At 50.3% G+C, this 23,942-nt stretch overlaps 1 protein-coding gene across 1 annotated transcript; it reads left to right on the top strand.

Moving 5' to 3' along the window:
• SURF6 (surfeit 6) lies at window positions 319–7,500 on the top strand. Its single transcript, XM_018056139.1, has 5 exons — window positions 319–587; window positions 4,106–4,297; window positions 4,859–4,947; window positions 5,855–6,058; window positions 6,275–7,500. The coding sequence occupies exons 1-5, from the start codon at window positions 494–496 to the stop codon at window positions 6,752–6,754; spliced, it is 1,059 nt and encodes a 352-aa protein (XP_017911628.1). The 5' UTR covers window positions 319–493; the 3' UTR covers window positions 6,755–7,500.

The following is a 23,942-nucleotide window of genomic DNA, read 5'->3' as shown; positions in this document are numbered from 1 at the left end:
CACTCGGCAGGGACACCGCCGCATGTTTTTTTCATCTTTTTTTCTTTTCTCGCATCCCCAGGGCTTGGAACCTGCCTGGCGCGCAAGTCCCTTCCGGGCTAACGCGGTCTTGCCAGCTTCCCCTTGGGGGCCGAGCTCCAAACAGGCCTCAATTACTACAGGTCTATTCCAGTCACCCCGTAGGTTACCGGGCGCGCGGGGAGTACGGGGCGCCGCCTCTGCCCCACAATGCTTTGCGTCCCGCCCCACAGTGCTTTGCGTTTCCCTCCCCAAAGGCTTCTTCCGGCGGCATCGAGGCCCGGTTAATCGATCGCCGTGCTCTGGCGGCTCGGCGCTCGGCCAGCCGCGCCTGCGCACGTGGTGATTTCCGGCGAGCGCCGCTGGGCGGGTGAGGGTCTTGTCTTGTGTGAGGGGCCTGTGGGCCCGGCGGCGGCCCGGAACGCTGCAGCCCGGCCCTCCTCGCTCCGAGCAGGACGGCGAGCGAGCCCCGGCCATGACTTCTCTGTTGGCGAAAGACGCTTACCTGCAGGGCCTGGCCAAGAAGATCTGCTCCCAGCCCAGCACCGAACCGCAGAAGCGCAAATCGGGTAAAAGCGCAGCCCGGGGGGCCGGGGCGGAGAGGGCTTCGGAAAGGGTACCCCGTCCACCCCCGCGGCGCTCGCGTCCCCGCTCCGCTGCACCGCCCCTGAGCCGTCTTCAGGCGGAGTAGAGCCGCAGACGCGTGAGGCAGGCCTGCGAAGTTCCAGAGGGAGGTACCGTGAGAGACGCTCAGGGCCGCGCCGCTGCCCTGGCCCGTTGGGGGCCCCCGTCTCGGGGTCCGAGGGGCCTCATCCGTGCGCCCCACCAGGCAGGAAGCTCGGCTGGGGTTTGGAGGGGGTGACTCTGTGGAACAGGCTCGGCCAGCTCTCCACATTGAGTGGAAAGACTGGTGTGAGCGTCGATGAGAAACATGACTTAGTCAGCCCTTTATTGTGGGTAGTGTGGGGAGAAGGGAGGAAGAAGATGGTTCCTGCCAAGGCAGTGTACGAGGCGGGGGTGACAGGCCCCCCTCATAGACGCAAATAGGCGAAGCAGACCAAAACTGCCTTGTGGGGAGCCGGGGCTTGTAAGTCCTGTCCAGCCTTGGAGGAGAGGGAGAGCGGCAGGGCCGGGCGTGGACCTACCAGAGGAGAAACGGACTTTCGTTAGACCCGGAAAACCTGTTCACTCTAGGGGTTAAGGGAATTTGTCATCACTCAGTGAAAAGTTAGATCTTTCTAGTTCCTCTCCTGTGTACTTCTCCCGGAACCAATTGGCTCCCTACTTGGTGCACTCATTTCTCATTTTCCTTTTAAAATGTAAACATTTCCTCCACTTTTTTCTTTTCCACATCACTTATGGGATCTTAGTTCCCCAACACACATTGACCTCAGCCCTTGGCAGTGAGAGTGTGGAGTCCTAACCACTGATTCAGTTCTGTTCAGTCGCTCAGTCGTGTCTGAGTCTTTTCCACCCCCATGGACTGCAGCACCCCAGGCTTCCCTGTCCATCACCATCTCCCAGAGTTTGCTCAAACTCATGTCCATCGAGTCCATGATGCCATCCGGCCATCCTACCATCTGTCAGCCCTCCCACCCCATCCTGACTCCTTCTACTCCTGCCTTCACACTTTCCCAGAATCAGGATCTCCAATGAATATTCGGTGTTGATTTCCTTTAGGATTCACTGGTTTGATCTCCTTGCAGTCCAAGGGACATCAACTCCCAGAGCTTGCTCAAACTTCTATCCACAGAATTGGTGATACCATTCAACCATCTCATCCTCTGTCGTCCCCTTCTCCTGCCTTCAGTCTTTCCCAGCATCAGGGTCTTTTCCAATGAATCAGCTCTTTGCATCAGGTGGCCAAAGTATTGGAGCTTCAGCAAGAGTCCTTCCAATGAATATCCAGGACTGATTTCCTATAGGATTGACTGATTTGACCTCCTTGCAGTCCAAGGGATTCTCAGGAGTCTTCTCCAACACCACAGTTCAAAAGCATCAATTCTTTGGTGCTCAGCTTTCTTTACGGTCCAACTCTCACATCCACACATGACTACTGGAAAAACCATAGCTTTTGCTGTATGGACCTTTGTTGGCAAAGTGATGTCTCTGCCTTTTAATATGCTGTCTGGGTTGGTCATAGCTTTTCTTCCAGGGAGCAAGCGTCTTTTAGTTTCATGGCTGCAGTTGTTTTGGAGCCCAGGAAATAAAGTCTGTCACTGTTTGCACTGTTTCCCCATCTGTTTGCCATGAAGTGATGGGACTGGAGCCATGGTCTTCATTTTTTGAATGTTGAGTTTTAAGCCAGTTTTTTCGCTCTCCTCTTTTACTTTCATCAAGAAGCTCTTTAGCTCCTCTTCACTTTCTGCCATAAGGGTGGTGTCATCTGCGTATCTGAGGTTATTGATATTTCTCCCAGCAATTCCAGCTTGTGCTTCATCCAGTCCAGCATTTTGCATGATGTACCCTGCATATGAGTTAAATAAGCAGAGGGACAATATACAGCTTTTACGTATCCCAATTTTGAACCAGTTCATTTTTCCATGTCTGGTTCTAACTGTTGCTTCTTGACCTGCATACAGATTTCTCAGGAGGCAGGTAAGGTGGTCTGGTATTCCCATCTCTTTAAAAATTTTCCACAGTTTGTTGTGATCCACACAGTCAAAGACTTCAGTGTAGTCAATGAAGCAGATGTGATCCAGTGGATGTTGGCAATTTGATCTCTAGTTCCTCTGCTTTTTCTACATCCAGCTTGAACATCTGAAACTTGTCAGTTTATGTATTATTGAAGCCTGGCTTGGAGAATTTTGAGCATCACTTTGCTAGCCTGTGAGATGAGTGCAATTGTGTGGTAGTTTGAGCATTCTTTGGCATTGCCTTTCTTTGGGATTGGAATGAAAATTGACCTTTTCCAGTCCTGTGGCCACTGCTGAGTTTTCCAAATTTGCTGGCATATTGAGTGCAGCACTTTCACAGCATCATCTTTTAGGATTTGAAGTAGCTCAGCTGGAATTCCATCACCTCCACTAGCTTTGTTTGTAGTGATGCTTCCTAAGGCCCACCTGACTGCACTCCAGGATGCCTGGCTCCAGGTGAGCACACCTTCGTGGTTATCTGGATCATGAAGATCTTTTTTGTACAGTTCTTCTGTATATACTTGCCACCTCTTTTTAATATATTCTGCTTCTGTTAGGTCCTTTATTATGCTCATCTTTGCATGAAATGTTTCCATGGTGTCTCTTAATTTTCTTGAAGAGATCTCTAGTCTTTCCCATTCTATTGTTTTCCTGTATTTCTTTGCATTGATCACTTAGGAAGGCTTTCTTTGCTGTTCTTTGGAACTCTGCGTTCAAGTGGCTATATCTTTCCTTTTCTCCTTTGCCTTTTGCTTCTCTTCTTCTCTCAACTATTTGTAAGGCCTCCTCAGACAGCCATTTTGCCTGGATTGTCAGAGAATTCCCTTTCCACCTGTTAACATGAAAGCGTGTATGCGTGTCTTCAGTCGCTCAGTTGTGTCCCGCTCTTTGCGGACCCCATGTACTAGAGCCTGCCAGGCTCCCCTGTCCATGGGATTTTTCCAGGCAAGAATTCTGGAGCAGGTTGCCATTTCCTCCTCCAGCGCATCTTGCTGACACAAGGATCGAACCCACATCTCTTTAGCAAGTGGATTCTTTACTGCTAGCTCCACCTGGGAAGCCCAAAACGATATACCCCGTTTTGGGCTATATAATTTGTTGTGGGATGTGCCATCATTGTCCCTGTGGATGGATATTTGGATTTTCCTAGTTTTTCACTCAAAAAAGGATGCTATGATGAATATCTTTGAGGCCAGATCTATCTGCACACCGGGAATGAATTTCAAAAGTAGACCGCTGGGTCAGCGTGTTACACTCTTCAGGGATTGATGAGTGTGACCAGTCTGCTTTCCAGGAGGTGTGTGGTTCTGAGCTCACATGAAGGTCCCCACAACTCCCATCTCAACTGGCTTTTGGCATCCTTCTGGAATCAAAACCTTTGTAGGACCTTCTTACCTACTGACTGGGTCACAGGGATTGAAGTGGCAGCCCTTTCTTGTTTCTTGTTTCAGCTGGCAAAACTCAAGTCTCAGATGCTGCTGCACCCCCCAGGAAGAAGAGGAGGAAAGCACAGAAGAAACCCCGGGAGCGGGAGGAGAAGACTGCGAAGCCCAGGGCCCAGGCCTCTGCGAAGTCTGAGGCCAGGAAGCCAGAGGCGGCCGAGGAGGAGGAGGGAGCCGCCAGCTCCACCAGGGCCCCGGCGGGTGAGGGGGCCGGGCAGGCAGGCAGGGCCCCCTGGGATCTGGGATAGGTGTGTACGTGGCCTTCTCCGGTCATAACAGCACGATCAGGTACACTGGGATGGTGTGAGGCTTTGCAGAGGACAGATCGCAGGGTCTCTGGGTGGATGGGAAGCTCAGGAAGGGCACAGACGTCCCAGGTCATATAGTAACCGGGACGGGGAGGGTCATGGCCGTGTCCTCTTTGAGATCCTGAGAGGCCTGGCACGCCGAGCTTCACTGCCCTCAAGTCTCTGAAGTGATATTGTGAGAGCTGCCTCTGGGTGTGGGTGGGTGCCGCAGAAGTTGGAAGAATCCAGAGATGGGTTTGGCCCGTGTTACACAAGCAAGCCCTACCCCGGAGGCCAGTCCAGCTTGAAGAGGTGAAGAGTTCACTAGAACTGCCCTGCAGGTCCACCAGTGGCCACTGGACAGGAGTGGGGGTGGGGGGCGCACACGGAGGCTCAGGCTTTGAATCCGGCACCAGGGGGGGCACAGAAAGGTCGCGAGGGGTTCTCCTTCTGGATTTCTGATCCTTCTTTGCAGGTGGCCTGGCCACAGAGCCTGACTCTTTATTTGCCTTGGATGTTCTGCGGCAGCGCCTGCATGAGAAGATTCAGGAGGCGCGGGGCCAGGTAGGTGTGGGGTGGGGGGCAGGCAGGGGTCTCTGGGAACTGCAGGGCCATCCCCACCCCACCTGGAGGAGGAGACACCCCGGTGCTCTCGGAGGTCGGCTCCCTGCTCTGCCGGCCGTCACAGGCCTGGCAGGAGGGTCTTGGCACCTCTGTTCTGCAGGAGGTCAGGTGCCGTTCGTGTCACCTGGGGGGCAGTGCAGGCTAAGCCCCCATGTCGCGCTGCTGGCTCTTCTCTGCTGCGGCCTTTGAGAGGCTCAGGCTCCTCTCTCAGCAGCACTTCCTGGGCGTTTGTTCTTCTGATTGTCCTGACGGCCCCCGAGGTGAACCGGGGCCTGAGATGAGGTGACCTGCCCGAGGGGACCGCCACAGGACCGACGCTCCGGGATGTGAGCCAGCCTCAGTGCTGAGTGCTGAGTGGGGTCGCCTCCCCTCCTTTCCCTGGGGGCCTCCCCAGGCCTCTGCCGTGGGGGACAGGCCCGAGGGCCCTGCCTTCCTGCGGTGGTCCAGAGCACTCTTGTCTGCCGGGCGGGGCTCAGAGTAGCGCCGGGGTCTGCACAGGCAACACTGCCTTGTCCTGACCGAACCTCCCGATTTGGTGGTGGCGGTGCCCCAGCCCCCTGCCCTTACCCTGTCTGACTGGATGGAGGACGAGGTGCCCCTTGTTGGGTCATTGGATAGACTTAGTGGCCCCTTTTGGGAGGTGCCCTGGCATGTGGTCTCCGCCTGGAATCTGGAAGCTGTGGTTCTCACAGGGTCCCCTCCTCCTTGTCTCGGGCGCACTCTGGGGCCAGGTCATCTCGGGGAGGAACGCCGCACCCCGCCGGCCCTTGTCCTGACCTGACTGCACGTGCTAAGCTGGGGGCCCTGTTATAAGAACCTTATGAGTGAGCGCAGGATCACCCCACAGGGCAGCACCAAAGAGCTGTCCGCCGCTGTTTTGGAGAAAAGACGCCGGAGGAAGCAGGAGCGCGACCGGAAAAAGAGGAAACGGAGGGAGCTGAGAGCAAAGGAGAAGTCAGCCAAGGCACTGGAGGGGGCGGAGGCCACCGAGCCGGACCCGCCGGTGCCCGGGCAGGAGACGCAGGCCCAGCCGGGGCTGCTCTTCAACAAGGTGAGCGCCGTGCCGCTGGGCTGTGCGCGCCCTGTGCTGCCGTCGGGCAGGCGGGAGGGGGCCCTCGGGAGGGGGCGGAGGCCACCGAGCCGGACCCGCAGGTGCCCGGGGAGGAGACGCAGGCCCAGCCGGGGCTGCTCTTCAACACGGTGAGAGCCGTGCAGCCCTGGGGCGGGCGGGGAGCGGCCCTCAGCTCGCGTCGCCCTCTCCCCCGAGGTGGAGGTGACCGAGGAGGAGCCGGCCAGCAAGGCCCAGCGCCGGAAAGAGAAGAGGCAGAAGCTGAAGGGGAACCTGACACCGCTGACGGGCAAGAACTACCGGCAGCTGCTGGAGCGCCTGCAGGCGCGTCAGGCCCGGCTGGAGGAGCTGCGGGACCGGGACGCGGGGCAGGCCCAGGAGCTCGAGGCCAAGATGCGCTGGACCAACCTGCTGTACAAGGCCGAGGGCGTGCGGATCCGTGACGACGAGCGCCGGCTGCAGGAAGCCCTGAAGCGCAAGGAGAAGAGGCGCGCGCAGCGCCAGCGCGCCTGGGAGAAGCGCACGGCGCACGTGGTGGGCAAGATGCAGCAGCGGCAGGACCGGCGGCGGCAGAACCTGCGCAAGAAGAAGGCGGCCAAGGCCGAGCGCCGCCTGGAGAAGGCGCGCAAGAGGGGCCGCATCCTGCCCCAAGACCTGGAGCGCGCCGGCCTGGCCTGAGGCTCCGGCTGCCCGACCCCCGTCCGGAGCGGTGCAGGCTCCGGCGGAAAGTGGACTCTGCCTCGTGCCCCTCACCGGTTTGTCTGAGGCTCAGGCACCGCCGCGCAGAAGAGCCTTCAGATCCGGGGAAGGGGCTGACCCAGGTCCAGCTCCAGCCTCCTCTTACTGACCAGAGGCTCCCTGCAGGTTGTGGGGTAGTGGACCAGGGAGCTGTGAGGAGGGAGCGGGCACCTAGGGAGGGCTTTGCTGGCCGCCTCTTCCTCTCATTGTCACAGCAGCAGGAAGGGAATGGCCTTCGTGACTACGGTGTTAGCCCCAGGCGCGCTTGGGAGGGTGAAACCAGCTCCTGCAGCAGAGCTGGAGTGGAGCTGATGGGCTTGGCGGCGGAGCAGGCAGGGTGTTCTCAGGCACCTGTAATTGAGCTACACCAAGTTGATGTGAAAAGTGGGTGAAGAGTAGAATTTAAGGTGAAGATGGTTATTAAAAATTCTAACTACTAAAAGATAGTGTTATTGGAGTAGGAGGGAAAAGAAAATGGAGCTGGCTGGATGGTATCAGTCTAGGGGGAGGTGGGAGAGAAGGGGTAAAACCTGGAGAACTACGTGGGGTGGATGGAGGGTCCGCAATGACAGGTGAGTGCAAGCCCACAGGCAGGCAGTGAGAGCGGAGATGGATGGTACGGTCTGTGGATTGTATTTCAGGAAGACTGTTTATAAAATTCTTTAGATTAAATTCCAGTTAAGAAACATGGTAACCAAAATGATGTGTTACTAGAATTTAAAAGGTATTGCTAGAGAGAAAAGATGTCACTGAATGATAAAAAGGGTTCAGGTCGCCTGGAAGGTTAAACAGCCTTGCACCAGAAACAGCTGCAGATCTGTCTAACAGAAGCTGGCACACCTGCAAGAAGTCAGTTCACAAACCCAAGTGGGAGACGTTTAACATCCGCTCTAGGGACTGGTGATCAAGTAGACACGTCAGATGGATCCGGAAGATTCGGATGAGAGCATTCATAAGCTTGACCTAATGGACACACACAGACCCATGTATCTGGAAACAGTGTGTCCTAGCATTTCCCTAGTGGTCCAGTGGTTTAGTTCAGTTCAGTCGCTCAGTCACGTCCAACTCTTTGCGACCCCTTGGACTACAGCACACCAGGCTTTCCTGTCCATCACCAACTCCTGGAGCCTGCTCAAACTCACGTCCATCAATTTGGTGATGGACTCTGTTCCAATGCAGGGGTACGGGTTCGAGCCTCGTTCCTGGTTTCTGTTGACCCACTCTGCCCCTGGCAGTTGCTCCCAAATTAATGTCCACACGTTGCAGTCAGGAGAGTGGGGAGAGTAACCCCCTGTGGGAGTCACAGGAGGGTCTCCCGGGGCCTGGTGGGCATGTGTCATCAGGTATCCGCTCCTTCCCCTGAGGCCTGGAAGGCCAGGAAGCATGCCCCTCCGGCCTAGGTGCTGCTGTGGCCTTGGTTTCACGTGGCTGGGGTGCGAAGCGAGCAAACGGTGCGTTTCGGTGGCAGGTGGCACGAAGCAGCCCTGGCCAACAGGAGTCAGGGACAGAAAGGTAAGGACGCAGGGAGCACTCACCTGGCAGAGACCGTCCGCATCCAGGCGTAAACATGAACGCGCTGCGGGCCGCCCGCACTCCTGGCTGACCCGGGCTGGGAGCTAATGGTGCACGGGAGCAAGGATGCGCCGCACTGCGTTCAGGGCAACAGAAGCGTCTCACTCGCAGCAAAGAGAACATTATTGGTGAGTCCAGGGAGCTGGATGCCAACTTCTCATTACTGGTGAGTCTAGGGCGCTGGATGCCAACCTCTTGGGTACCGTGTGCCTCGAGTGCAGAAGGCACTCTCAGCCCTTGTCTTAACCTAAACCTTTAGGACTTTGAGCCCGTCATTGCCTGTTGACTACCAGCACTGTTAAAGGAGACCTCCCCACCCCCAGCCGCCCTGTGAAGTCCTTGAGTTTCTCAAGTATTACTGTTTTTAAGGTGGTGTCAGCTAGTCTCAAAGTCTGGCCTTCAAAAGATATTTGTCTCTGGTGTCCGCATCTCCAGATAAGTGGAGTCTTACTGTTTTTAAGGTGGTGTCAGCTAGTCTCAAAGTCTGGCCTTCAAAAGATATTTGTCTCTGGTGTCCGCATCTCCAGATAAGTGGTTTTGTAGCTGTGTGCCAATATATCCAGGGCCCCCCGCCCCCGCCCTTGATACTGTCTAGATCACTGCCCTCTGCTAAAATCATGGGCTTCCCAGGGGGCACTAGTGGTAAGGAACCCACGTGCCAATGCAGAAGACGCAAGAAACGTGGGCTCAGTCCCTGGGTCAGGAAGGTCCCCTCGAGGAGGGCATGGCAACCCACTCCAGCATTCTTGCCTGGAGACTCCCACAGACAGAGGAGCCTGGCAGGCTACAGCCCGTAGGGTTGCCAAGAGTCAGTACGACAGAAGCGCCTTAGCGTACACAGCCAAAGTCCAGCCAGATACCAAGCCCCAGACTTGCCCTAATTCATTCATGGCAGGTCACGTTATGGTGCATTCACAAAAGTGCTGTTTAGCAAAAGTAGGAGTTTAAAGCCATATGTCTTAGCAACTAGGAATAGAGGGAAGTGCCCTCAACTGGGTAAAAGTTTACCAAAAGTGTAAAAATCCCATCATACTTAATGCCATCATCAGAGTTTTCTTGCTAAGATCAAGAACAAGGCAAGAATGTCCCTTCTTGTGGTGGCTGCGTTTCAGCGTCACACTGGAAGTCCTGGCACAAGCAATAAGACAAGAAAAATGAAACACGCAGACGGGGAAGGAAGGAGTTGAACTGTCTGCAAAGGACGTGATCATCTATATAAACATCCAAAGACAACAGAACCTGAAGCTAATAAGTGATTATGTCAGGGTTGCAGGGTACAAAGTAGACATGTAAAAGTCAGCTGCTTCCCTGTATACCAGTAATGAACAAGTTATCATTTTCACTATGTGAAAATCAATACACGCGTACCTCAGATATATTGCAATTTATTGCAATATCCAGATATTGCATATAGCCAGACCCCCACAACAAAGTGAACATCGCAGTAAAGTCACACCTTTTCCTTTTGTTTCCCAGAGCACATAAAAGTTAGGGTTACACTATATTGTGCTCAGTTATTAAGTGTGCAATAACATTATATCTAAACAAATGCACATACCCATACCTTAATTTTAAAATTATTACCAAAAAATGCTAACCATCATCTGAACATCCAGTGAGTTGTATTAAAATCAAAGGCTACAGATCACTATAACAAATACAATAACAGTGTAAAGTTTGCTTTCAAGATTGTGAGAGTTGCCATGATAGGACACAGAGACATGAAGTAAGAAAATGCTATTGGGAAAATGGTGCGAACAGACTTGCTTGATGCACCAACCTTCAGTTTTTAAAAAAGCAGTATCTTTGACGTTCAGCAAGGCAAAGTGCAGTAAGAGGTGTGCCTATAAAGGGGAATCTCGCTAAAACAGCTGAAAGGACAGAAGCAGAAGCTCTCGTGCACAGGTCACTCAATACAGTGTCCATAGGAGATGGGCCTTGCCTCTCAGGCCGGAAGGACACCACTACTGCCAACAGGAGGGAGAGAGTTTCTCCTTGCCTGGTGATCGCTCAGTGTCAGGCTGTCACAGCTCAGCTAATGAGGACCCACTGTGCGTCACATCCCAGCTTGCTCCAGTGGACGCTTAATTTTTAGTTTCCCTTTCCAGCTTCCCCTTCTGCTCTATAAAACGTTTCCTTGCAGCTTCCATGGTGCCCAGTGGTAAAGAATCTGCCTTGCAGTGCAGCGTATGTGGGTTCAAACGTCGGTCAGGGAACTAAGATCCCATATGCCATAGGGCACCTTAGTCCACAAGGAAGAGCTACTGAGCCCGTGTACCACAGCTGGAGAGTCCATGCACTGCAGGGAAAAGGTCCCATATGGCACAAAGAAGATCCTACATGCTGCAACTAACACCTCACGCAGCCACTAACTTCTTTAAAAAGTCTCCTTTTCTTTACTGGACTTGCGTGCAGTTCACCATAGTTGCAGGTCCTGAACTGCAATTATTTGCTGCTTCTGGACAGGCCTTGTTTTGTTGCTGGTGGTGAACTAACTGGCCGTCTTATTGCTTTAGGTCAGCAATTAGCTTCCCAAAAATGAAGTAATTGGGTATAAGTCTAGCAAGCCGTATACTTGATCTATATACCAAAACTCTGATGAGAGAGACCAAAAGAAGTAAATAAATGGGGAGATATTCTATGTTCATGGACAGGGGGCTCGATATTGTCACGATGTCACTGCTCCCCAACTTGATCTACTTGCATTTTCAGCAAGTTATTCTGGATATTGACAGACTTATTCTAAAGTTTATGTGGAGAGACAAAAGACCCAGAATAGCTGAGTCCATATTAAAGGTTCAGAAGGACACAGGTGGAGGACTGCCACGACCTAACTTTGAGACTGTAATAAAGATACGGTAATCAAGACAGCATGGTGTTGGCCGCAGAGGACCCAGAAATAGACTGACAAACGTAGTCGACTAATCTTTGAAAAGAGAGTAAAAGAAATACAATGGAGCAAAGACAATCTTCTGAACAAATGGTGTAGGAAAAACTGGACATCAACCTGCAAACAAATAACCTAGACCTTACACAAAAATTAACTCAAAATGGATCATAGATCTAACTATAAAATGCAAAACTATAAAACTGAAAGAAAGTAACAGTGGAAAAGCTAAATGACCCTGGGTGTGCTTATGACTTTTTAGAGGCAAAATCAAAGACATGATACATGAAAGAGGTAATTGGTACGAATGACCTCATTAAACACTTGTGCTCTGTGGAGTACAATGCCAAGGGAATAGGGAGAGACTTGATCTTCTAAGTCATAGACGTAAGACATAGACTAGGAGGAAGTATTTGCAAAGGATGCAACTGATAAAGGACCATTATCCAAAATATTCAAAACAAAAAACAAAACCCTCTTTAAACTCAGCAATCACAAAATGAACGTAATTCAAAATGGGCAAAAAACATGAACAGATAACAGGGAAGAGATTCCGACAGCAAATAAGCGCATGAAAAGATGCTCAATATATGTCATTAGAGAAAGGCGAATCAAAGCAACAACTAGGTATCACTAACACACCTGTTAAGGTGAAGTTGCTCAGTCGTGTCTGACCCTTTGTGACCCCATGGACTGTAGCCTATCAGGCTCCTCCGTCCATGGGATTCTCCAGGCAAGAGTCCTGGAGTGGGTTGCCATTTCCTTCTCCAGGGGATCTTCCCGACCCAGGGATCGAACCCGGGTCTCCCGCATTGCAGGCCAGGCAGATGCTTTCCCGTCTGAGCCACGAGGGGAGCCCTAGCACACCTGTTAGAAATGGCGAAAAGGCAGAGCACTGAGCGTGCTGAATTCTGGGGAGGGTACGGAGCAGCACAGAGCGTCAGTCATTGCCAGACACAAAGTGATACAGCTGTGTTAGAGCACACTGGCAGTGTTTCACAAGATGAAACAAGTCCTTATCACGTGACCCAGCAATCATACTCCTTAGTATTCACCCAGATACAGTGAAAATTTATGTCCATACAGAATCCTGCAGAAGGATGTCTATAGCAGCTTTATTTACAGCTGCCGAGACTTAGAAGCAATGAAGAGCAACCTAGATGTCCACTGACAGAAGAGGAAAGATTGTGGTACATACATACAATGGAATATTACTCAACTATAAAAAAGAATGTATTCAACTCAGTCCTAAAGAGGTGGAACCTAGAGCCTATTACGCAGAATGAAGTAGGTCAGAAGTTCCGTTCAGTCGCTCGGTCGGGTCTGACTCTTTGTGACCCCATGGACTGCAGCACACCAGGCTTCCCTGTCCACCACCAACTCCCAGAGCTTACTCAAATTCATGTCCATTGAGTCAGTGATGCCATCCAACCATCTTATCCTCTGTCGGCCCCTTCTCCTCCTGCCTTCAATCTTTCCCAGCATCAGGGTCTTTTCCAGTGAATCAGTTCTTCACATCAGGCGGCCAAAGTATTGTGGCTTTAGCATCAGTCCTTCCAATGATTATTCAGGACTGATTTCCTTCAGGATTGAGTGGTTTGATCTCCTTGCAGTCCAAGGGACTCTCAAGAGTCTTCTCCAACACCACAGTTCAAAAGCATCAATTCTTTGGTGCTCAGCTTTCTTTATAGTCCAACTCTCACATCCATACATGACTACTGGAAAAACCATAGCTTTGAGTAGATGGACCTTTGTTGGCAAAGTAATGTCTCTGCTTTTGAATATGCTGTCTAGGTTGGTCATAGCTTTTCTTCCAAGGAACAATTCTTTTAATTTCATGGCTGCAGTCACCATCTGCAGTGATTTTGGAGCCCCCAAAATAAAGTCTTTCACTGTTGCCCTGTCTATTTGCTGTGAAGTGATGGGACCAGATGCCATGATCTTAGTTTTCTGAATGAGTTTTAAGCCAACTTTTTCACTCTACTCTTTCACTTTCATCAAGAGGCTCTTTAGTTCTTCACTTTCTGCCATAAGGGTGGTGTCATCTGCATATCTGAGGTTATTGATATTTCTCCTGGCAATCTTAATTCCAGCTTGTGCTTCATCCAGCCCAGCATTTCGCATGATGTACTGTGTGAGAGTTAAACAAGTTAAATAAGCAGGGTGACAATATACAGCCTTGACATATTCCTTTCCAGATTTGGACCCAATCTGTTGTTCCATTTCCGGTTCTAACTGTTGCTTCTTGACCTGCATACAGATTTCTCAGGAGGCAGGTAAGGTGGTCTGATATTCCCAACTCTTTAAGAATTTTCCACAGTTTGTTGTGATTCACACAATTATCCACACGCAACTATAAAAAAAGAGTGTATTCAAGTCAGTCCTAATGAGGTGGATGAACGTAGAGCCTATTATAGTGTGAAGTAAGCCAGAAAGATAAAGACAAATACTGTGTATTAACACACGTGTATGGAAGGTGGTATTGATGAACCTATTTGCAGGGCAGCAATGGAGACGCAGATATAGAGAGCGGAGTTGTGGACTCAGTGGGGGAAGGAGAAGGCGGGATGAGCTGAGAGGGTGCGGAAGCATGCACATTGCCACATGGAAGACAGATAGCAAGTGCGAGCTTGCTGTGTGACCCCGGGAGGTCAACCTGGTGCCCTGTGGCAACCCAGAGGGGCGGGGTGGGGTGGGCGATGGGAGGGGCGTCCACAAGGGAGGGGACATATGTATACCTGTGACTGATGCGTGTTGACGTATGGCAGAAACCAACACAATATTGGAAAGCAATTATCCTCAAAAAAAAAAAGAAAAAGATGTCCTTCAGGAGGCCAATGGATAAATAAATGTTGATCCATTCAGACCAACATAAATACATAATACTAAGTGAAAGAACCCAATCTGAAAAGCCGACAAACTGATCGATTCCAGCTATTTATGACAGTCTGGAAAAGGCAAAACTGTGCAGACAGTAGAAAGATCAGTGGTTGCCAGGGATTAAGGGGAGATGGAGGGACGAAAAGGCAGAGCACAGAGGACGTTTAGGGCACTGAAGCGATTCTGTACGACCCTGTGATGGTGGGTGCACGCCATTATACATGTGTCAAAACCCATCGGGTGCACAGGGCTTCCCTGGCGGCTCAGATGGCCAAGAATCCACTTGCAATGTGTGAGGCCAGGGTTCGATCCCTGGATCAGGAAGATCCCCTGGAGATGGGAATGGATACCCCCTCCAGTGTTCTTGGCTGGAGAATGCCATGGGCAGAGGAGCCTGGCAGGCTACAGTCCTTGGGGTCACAAAGAGTCAGGCCCGACTGAGTGACTGATGTTTTCACTTTTCACTTTTGAAGAGTGTACAGCACCAAGAGTGACTCTTAGTGTAAACTGGACCTTGGGTGATGATGATGTGTCCGTGTAGGTCCATGGATCACCATCTGTGGTGCAGGATGCCGGTAGTCGGGGAGGCTGTGTGTGTGGAGACAAGAGGTTTTATGGAAACTGTTTATACTTTCCACTCAATTTTGCTGTGAACCTAAAACTGCTCTTAGGAAATAAATGTAGGGACTTCCCTGGCAGCCCAGTGGTTGAGCCTTCATGCCTCCACTGCAAGGGGCATAGTTTCAGCCCCTGGTCAGTGAGCTGAGATCCCGCATGCTGCTTGCCTTGGCCAAGAGTAGCAATAATGAAGTTTATTGGTTGAAAAACAGAGTGCTCGTTGAGACTGAGCACTTTTCCCTGGGAGTGTGGTGTGTCACTTCTGGTCACACTTCGCTGCCCAAAGCAAGGCACACGGCTACAGTTCTACATGGAAAGAGAGAGAGCAAGGCTGTTCTTCAGAGCCCTCCTGCCTGCTGAGGAAATGCCACCTGCCTCCACTCTTGGCACAAATTTTTATGTCAATCAGGACTCTTAGATGCAATTAATTTAATTGCATTAATTAATTTAAGCAGAAAGAGGATTTAAAAGATATCAGGGCATATCCAACTTGAAGATTCCTCTAGTCTCCTTTCAGAAAATACCACAGAGCAACTCGGAGAGAAAAAAAAAAAAACACCCCCTGGAGGTAACTAAAGATGCATTTAATATCCTGGACCATACAGAAGTGGGCAGGGTGTGGAAGATAGTAGAGAGGCGTCAGGAGAGCCAAATGAAGGGAGGAGGTGTTGTGCTGGGCTCCAGATCTCCGGAAGCAGTGGTGAGGCCCCTTCTCCAAGGTGCAAACACAAAATCCTGCTCTGGCAATGAGGATGGCATGGGCAAGGCAGCAGTCAGAGCCTGTGTGGAGCTCTGCTTGAGCAGCAGAGGGCAGGGCGTTGAGTGGAGACCTGCATGATATGGTTTATTGGCAGGACTGTTGGAGGCTGGGATTAGAGAGACGAAGCCCTGGGAACAACCTTAAAGCTTCCTTTTCTGACTCAGGGATGTAAAGGCTAAAGGAATTTACACATTAAGGAAATCCTTATTGCCCTTAATTATGATCTTTTCCCTCCCACAATGACGCTTCTGCAACTATCTATACCAGGAAATACCTTATTTGTGGGTGAGTTTCAAAATGGGAAACAGCAGACGATCTATGCAAGAAGATTACGGGATTAAAAAGAAGAACAGGAAAGGTGACACTTGTGGAAAATGAAGACGCCATACCAAAAAAAATTTATAAAACAGATGGACTTTTGTCTGATATTTCTCCATGAATTTCCAAAAAATGAAGCAATCTCCTCCTTAAAGGACAAAACAGAAAAACATGAGCTTCTGGAGGAAATATTCAACAGAAGGGTTTAAAAATCTAAGTGAGACAAACACAGAGAGAGAGTGGAAAAAAGAAATCATCCCAGAAATTAAGTAAAATTAGAATTAGCGTATGAAAGGATGACTGGCTGTGTTGTGTCCGTGGCTCAGTTGTGTCCGACTCTCTGTGACCCCAAGGACGTAGCCCACCAGGCTCCTCCGTCCATGGAATTCTCCAGGCAAGAATACTAGAGTGTGTAGCCATTCCCTTCTCCAGAGGATCTTCCTAACCCAGGGATCGAACCCGGGTCTCCCACGTCGCAGGCAGATTCTTTACCATCTGAGCCACCAGGGAAACTCATATGAGAGAATAAACCCTCCTAAAAACACTGTAAGGGACACAGATAAAAAGAGTCATGATTATAGGGGTCCCAGAAGAAGAAGGCAGGAAGAAAGGGGCTGGGAGCATGCTTGAAGACATAATAGCTGAAAATCCCCCTAACCTGGGAATGGAAGCAGACATCCAGTCCAGGAAGCAAAGACAATCTCAACGGGAATCAACCCAAAGAGGGTCACACCAAGACACACACTAATTCAAAGGGCAAAGATTAAAGATAAAGAGGGAATATTATAATCAACAACGGAAAAGTAACATACAAGGTTACTCCCATGAGGCTAACCTTTCAGCAGAAACTCTGTGAGCCGGAAGAGAGTGAGTGGCATGATATACTTAAAGTGATGAAAAGGAAAAACCTGCAACCAAGAGTACTCAGCAAGGCTTTTATTCACATTTCATGGAAAGATCGAAAGTTTTATAGACAAAAGCTAAAAGAGGTCAGCACCATCAAAACAGCTTTACAAGAAGTGTTAAAAGAACTTCTCCAAGTTGAAAAGAGAAGGCCACAGCTAAAGCTCCTTGGTAAAGGCAAACATATGTCAACGATAGTAGGAAGGTTAGAAGACAAAAGTAGTAAAGTCATCTATATCCAAAATAAGGGATATACACACACGCACAAAGATGTCAAAAACTAAATGTCGAGGGTGGTGCAGTAAAAATGAAGGGTCGTTAAAATGCTAGTGAGGTTATATTCAAAATCCTCTGAGCTAGGCTTCTCGGTTTCTGGAACACGGAGAACTTCCAGATGTTCACGCTGGTTTAGAAAAGGCAGGCGAACCAGAGATCAAATTGCCAGCATCTGTTGGATCATAGAGAAAGCAAGGGGATTTCCAGGAAAACACTTCTACTTCATTGACTACACAAAAGCCTTTGACTGTGTGGATCACAACAAACTGTGGAAAATTCTTAAAGAGGTGGGAATACCAGACCACCTTACCTGCCTCCTGAGAAACCTGTATGCAGAACAAGAAGCAACAATTAGAACTGGATATGGAACAACAGACTTGTTCAAAATTGGGAAAGGATTACGTCAAGGCTGTATATTGGAACCCAGCCTGCTTAACTTATATGCAGGGTACATCATGCAAAATGCCGGGCTGGACCACTCACAAGCTGGAATCAACATTGCTGGGAGAAATCAACAACCTCAGAGAGGCAGTTGATACCACTCTAATGGCAAAAAGCAAAGAGGAACTAAACAGCTTCCTGATGAGGGTTAAAGAGGAGAGTGAAAAAGCTGGCTTAAAACTCAACATTCAAAAACCGAAGATCATGGCATCCGGCCCCATCGCTTCCTGGCAAACAGAAGGGGAAAGCATGGGAGCAGTCACAGGCTTTCTTCTCTGGGCTCCAAAGTCTCTGAGACAGTGACTGCAGCCACGAAAGTAAGAGACGCTTGCTCCTTGGAAGGAGAGCTGTGACCAACCTAGACAGTGTATTAAAAAACAGAGACGCCACTTTGCCAACAAGTCTGTATAGACAAAGCTATGGTCTTTCCAGCAGTCTTATACAGATTTGAGAGTTGGGTCACAAAGAAGGCTGAGCACCGAAGAATTGATGCTCTTGAACTGTGGTGTTGGAAAAGACTCTTGAGAGTCCCTTGGACAGCAAGGAGATCAAATCAGTCAATCTTAAAGTAAAGCAACTCTGAATATTCATTGGAAGGACTGATGCTGAAGCTCCAATACTTTGCCCACTTGATGCAAAGAGCTGACTGATTGGAAAAGACCCTGATGCTGAGAAAGATTGAGGGCAGGAGGAGAAGGGGACGACAGAAGATGAGATGGTTGGATGGCATCACCGACTCAATGGGCATGAGTTTGAGCAAACTCTGGGCAATAGTGAAGGACAGGGAAGCCTGGTGTGCTGCAGTCTGTGGGGCACAAAGAACTGGACAGGTCTTAGTCACTGAACAACAGCACCAACAAATGTATATATATATGTATGTGTGTGTGTGTGTATGTATATGGGGGAATGTAGTAAATAACTCTGGAATATCTTTTTATGGTGGCCTGTTGATGGAGCTACAAAATGGTGAAGCAGGACGTGCTCTCATCTTCTCCTGCAAGAACTAAATTACAACTCGCTGATGGCAGGAGAGTGTTGGATCCCACCAGAACAAGATACCCCACATCCAAGGGCAAAGGAGAAGCCCCAGTAAGACAGTAGGAGGGGCGAAATCCCATTTAGAAGCAAACCCCATACCTGCCAGAGACGCTCAGAGGGCTCAGACAAAACTTGTGCATACCAGGACCCCTCAGAGACTGAGCCAGAACTGTGTTTGAGTGTCTCCTGAGGGGGTACAGGCCAGCAGTGGCCTGCTGCAGGGGCAGGGGCTCTGGGTGCCACAGACCTGGGTGTGGCATAAGCCCTCTGGAAGGAGGTCGCCATTAACCCCACCATAGAGCCATGAGAACTTACCCAGGACTGGGAAACGGACTCTGGGAGGGCACAGACAAACCTTGTGCACCAGGACCCAGGAGAAAGGAGCCGGGACCCCACGAGAGACCGACCCAGACTCGCCCGGGAGTGTCCAGGAGTCTCCAGGGAGGTGTGGGTCAGCGGCGGCCTGCTGCAGGGTCGGGGCTCTGAGTGTGGCAGTGCGTGCCCGGGACCTTTGGAAGGAGGTCACCATCATCTTCATTAGCTCCACCATAGTTTGGCCTCAGGTCAACAACAGGAAGGGAACACAGCCCTGCCCATCAACAGAAAACTGGATTAAAGATTTACTGAGCATGGCCCCGCCCATCAGAGCAAGACCCAGTCTCCCCCACAGTCAGTCTCTCCCATCAGGAAGCTTCCGTAAGCCTCTTATCCTTCTCCATCAGAGGACAGACAGACTGAAAACCACAATCACAGAAAACTAACCAATCTGACTGCATGGACCACAGCCTTGACTAACTCAGTGAAACTATGGCCATGCCGTGTAGGCAAGACGGACGGGTCACGGTGGAGAGGTCTGACAGAACATGTCCACTGGAGAAGGGAATGGCAAACCACTCCAGTATTCCTGCCTTGAGAGCCCCATGAAGAGGATGAAAAGGCAAAAAGATAGGACACTGAAAGATAAACTCCCCAGGTCAGTAGGTGCCCAATATGCTACTGGAGATCAGTGGAGAAATAACTCCAGCAAGAGTGAAGAGATGGAGCCAAAGCAAAAACAACACCCAGTTGTGGAGGTGACTGGTGATGGAAATAAACTCCGATGCTGTAAAGTGCAATATTGCATAGGAACCTGGAATGTTAGGTCCATGGATCAAGATAAATTGGAAATGGTCAAACAGGAGATGGTAAGAGTGAATATCGACATTTTAGGCATCAGCAAACTAAAATGGACTGAAATGGGTGAATTTAACTCAAATGATCATTATATATACTACTGTGGGCAAGAATCCCTTAGAAGACATGGTGTAGCCATCATAGTCAACAAGAGTCCAAAATGCAGTACTTGGATGCAATCTCAAAAACGACAGAATGATCTTTGTTTGTTTCCAAGGCAAACCATTCAATATCACAGTAATCCAAGTCTGTGCCCCTTGGAGGAGGCGGACACAGGGGGCCACCTAGCTGATGGTGGGGGGAAGGGGGTCGAGGCCACTGGGCTGGGTGGAGGCTGCGGTGCTGGGGAGAGAGAGGTGCGGGGGTCCTTACCCTCCTTTCTTCACCAGGCCTCCAAACCTGGTACCTCCGACAGCGTCTGCCGTGCAGTCGGCCACAACCCTAGTCACCGAGCATGTGAACCTTTATGCAACATCTTGTTGTGGACACGGTGACAAATGTGTGCCAGCCTGCCCTCAGGGCCCGCGTTCTGCAGGGGACAGGAAGCACTGTTCAGTGGTGTGGGCAGGCCTTCCATGGGGCAGTGCCCGATGCCTGCAGGCCTGGGGAGTCAGGGAGAACCCCGGGGGAGCCGTGCCTAAGGGGGCCCTGGAGACCAGTTGAAGGGGAGGAGTGCTGGGGCAGGTGTGGGGCTGGGGGAGAGATGAAGGATTGCTCGGGGGGCCACAGGGAGTTTGCTCTGGTGGGCTTGCTCTGGTGGGCTTGCTCTGGTGGGCTTCAGGCAGCAGGGGAACCAAGGTGGGTGGGTGGGGCACGAGGGGGGTGCGTTGGATCTGTGGGCCTGTGTTCAAAGCCTTTCCCTCTAAGGTGACCTGGCCACACAGCTGCTGGGTGGCTGAGGGGTGCAGAGAGCAAGGAGCGAATGCTGTTTATTTGGCCGAGAAGGAAATGGTCCTGGGTATCAAGAATCTGGAGATAAGGCACCAGGAGCCCCGGCCGGGGGAGATTGGATTGACCAGACCAGCTCAGGGCAGAGCTGGGGCCAGCCGCGGGGAGCACGGCCACGGAGCCCAGGGGCAGGGCCCGGCAGGCCGGGCACAGAGGCAGAGAAGACCAGCGGGATGCCCCCTTTGGTGAGGCAAGGGCGGAAGAAAGTTTGAGGAAAGAGCCAGAGCTGTAGGGAGGTTGTGGCCTGTCTGGATGGGCTCCTTGGCAGCCGGGCTTGAGCAAGGTCACCTTTATTTTCCCTTAATTTCCACTGAGTCAGGCTCTGCCCCACCTGTGTGCTTAGTATTTGGAACTTCGACCCAGCTTGAGTCACCGCCCCGTGAGCACGCCCCATTCCTCTCTCTCCTGGCCGCGTGCTAACCGCTGCTCCTGCAGCCGCGCGGGCGTCCTCGGCCCTGACCTCAGGCTGGGCCTCCGGGGTCCCACGCTCTGTTCCCCAGGCCTTGATCTCAGTGTCCAGCCCCACGGGTGCTCTTGCACGTGCCCCCAGCAGATGTCTGGCCATGCCAGGCTTGGCGAGCACTGGAGACCCTCCCTCTGCCTCTCCCCACGTCCCCCGCCAGACCCATCAAAGCCCAAACTTCTCCTGGTAAGAAAAACCCAGTCCCAGGAACTGGGAGACGTGGTTTCTGGGAAAGCAAATATCCTTATTTATTCATCACGAGCCTGTGGTAGAAAATACAACACGGTCGATTTTTCAAAAAGTGTGAAGAGGAAGCTCACACACAACATCAGTAATTTTAAAGTGTGCAACTCAGTGGCACCTAGTCGATTCACAATCCTGTGGAGCCATTGTCTGAATTTTGCCCAGAACGTTTTCATCGCACCCTAAAAAGATCCAGGACCCAGCAAACAGTCACTCCCCGTTCCCTCCTAGTCCTCGCCCGCTGACCACCAGTCTGGGTTCATCTCTACAGACTCCCCTCTTCTGAATACTTCTTATAAGTGGAATTATGTGATTGATCTGGGTCTTTGTGTCTCGTTTCTTTAACTGATCACATTGTTTTTTGAGGTCCATCCACGAGGTGGCATGTATCAATACTTCATTCTTTGTTATGGCTGAATAACACTCCGTGGTTAGAGTAGACCACACTGTTTAACCATTCATCTGTTGATGGACACTGGGGTTCTTTCTACCTTTTGGCTACTGTGAACAGTGTTGCTGTGAACGTTTGGGTGCGTGTACTTGTCTTTGTATCTGTTTTCAATTACTTTGGGTCCATACCGAGGAGTGGAATTGCTGGGTCATGGGATAATTCTGCGTTTACGTTTTAGGGGAACTGCCAAACAGTTTACCACGGCGACTGCACCACTTCCCATTCCCATGCAAAGCGTGAGGGTTCCGACCTCTCCACACCCTCACATCACTTGCCAATTTCCCTTCTCATTTGGATTTGGTGTGAAGGGCTGTCTCACTGTGGCTTTGATGTGTGTGAGTGTCGTTGATGGCTGGGGGGCTGAGCATCTCTTCACGTGCTTATTGGCAATGTGTATTTTGAGAATCGTCCATTCTGAAAGTGAGTGCTGTTTGCTGCGTCCTAAAGGTTCCTTATACATTCCGGACACTGGCTACTTATCAGATTTACAGTTTGCAAGTATCCCGCCCTCCGTCCTGCGGTTGCTTTCCCGCTCTCAGGAGTGTTCTTTGCTGCACAAAAGCTTAGACTCCAGATGAAGCCCAGCTCACTGTCTCTCTTTCCTTCTTATGCTTCTGGAGGCACATCTAACAGCCCACCACTGAGTCCAAGTCAAGAGACCTGTTTTCCCCTGAGAGCTTTTATTTATGAGCTCTTACATCTAGGCTCACAAAAATTAACTAAAAAGGGATTTAACTTTCGTGTATATGGTATGAGGTAAAGGTGACCGTTGATTTTCAGTCAACTCTTTTTTAAAAAAAATTTTATTGAAATATAGTTGATTTACAATGTGTAAGAAGAGGTGGCAAGAATACACGGAAGAACTGCACAAAAAAGATCTTCACTACCCAGTTAATCACGATGGTGTGATCACTCACCTAGAGCCAGACATCCTGGAATGTGAAGTCAAGTGGGCCTTGGAAAGCATCGCTATGAATGGAGCTAGTGGAGGTAATGGAATTCCAGTTGAGCTGTTTCAAATCCTGAAAGATGATGCTGTGAAAGTGCTGCACTCAATATGCCAGCAAATTTGGAAAACTCAGCAGTGGCCACTGGAAAAGGTCAGTTTTCATTCCAATCCCAAAGAAAGGCAATGCCAAAGAATGCTCAAACTACCGCACAGTTGCACTCATCTCACATACTAGTAAAGTAATGCTCAAAATTCTCCAAGCCAGGCTTCAGCAATACGTGAACCGTGAACTCCCTGATGTTCAAGCTGGTTTTAGAAAAGGCAGAGGAACCAGAGATCAAATTGCCAACATCCGCTGGATCATGGAAAAAGCAAGAGAGTTCCAGAAAACCATCTATTTCTGCTTTATTGACTATGCCAAAGCCTTTGACTGTGTGGATCACAATAAACTGTGGAAAATTCTGAAAGAGATGGGAATACCAGACCACCTGACCTGCCTCTTGAGAAATCTGTATGCAGGTCAGGAAGCAGCAGTTAGAACTGGACATGGAACAACAGACTGGTTCCAAATAGGAAAAGGAGTATGTCAAGGCTGTATATTGTCACCCTGCTTATTTAACTTCTATGCAGAGTACATCATGAGAAACGCTGGACTGGAAGAAACACAAGCTGGAATCCAGATTGCCGGGAGAAATATCAATAACCTCAGATATGCAGATGACACCACCCTTATGGCAGAAAGTGAAGAGGAACTAGAAAGCCTCTTGATGAAAGTGAAAGAGGAGAGTGAAAAAGTTGGCTTAAATCTCAACATTCAGAAAACGAAGATCATGGCATCCGGTCTCATCACTTCCTGGGAAATAGATGGGGAAACAGTGGAAACAATGTCAGACTTTATTTTTTGGGCTCCAAAATCACTGCAGATGGTGACTGCAGCCATGAAATTAAAAGACGCTTACTCCTTGGAAGAAAAGTTATGACCAACCTAGATAGTATATTCAAAAGCAGAGACATTACTTTGCCGACTAAGGTCCGTCTAGTCAAGACTATGGTTTTTCCTGTAGTCATGTATGGATGTGAGAGCTGGACTATGAAGAAGGCTGAGCACCGAAGAATTGATGCTTTTGAACTGTGGTGTTGGAGAAGACTCTTGAGAGTCCCTTGGACTGCAAGGAGATCCAACCAGTCCATTCTGAAGGAGATCAGCC

This window comes from Capra hircus, chromosome 11, assembly GCF_001704415.2.
Source record: "Capra hircus breed San Clemente chromosome 11, ASM170441v1, whole genome shotgun sequence".
Lineage (NCBI taxonomy): Eukaryota > Metazoa > Chordata > Mammalia > Artiodactyla > Bovidae > Capra > Capra hircus.
This window is presented reverse-complemented; position numbering and strand designations above follow the sequence as displayed.

Bases quoted from the DNA above. Each gene is read 5' to 3' on its own strand.
- SURF6 (XM_018056139.1), top strand. From the start codon at position 494: ATGACTTCTCTGTTGGCGAAAGACGCTTACCTGCAGGGCCTGGCCAAG. The intron at 4,298-4,858 runs GTGAGGGGGCCG...CCTTCTTTGCAG, and splicing joins CTCCACCAGGGCCCCGGCGG to GTGGCCTGGCCACAGAGCCT. The intron at 4,948-5,854 runs GTAGGTGTGGGG...ATCACCCCACAG, and splicing joins TTCAGGAGGCGCGGGGCCAG to GGCAGCACCAAAGAGCTGTC.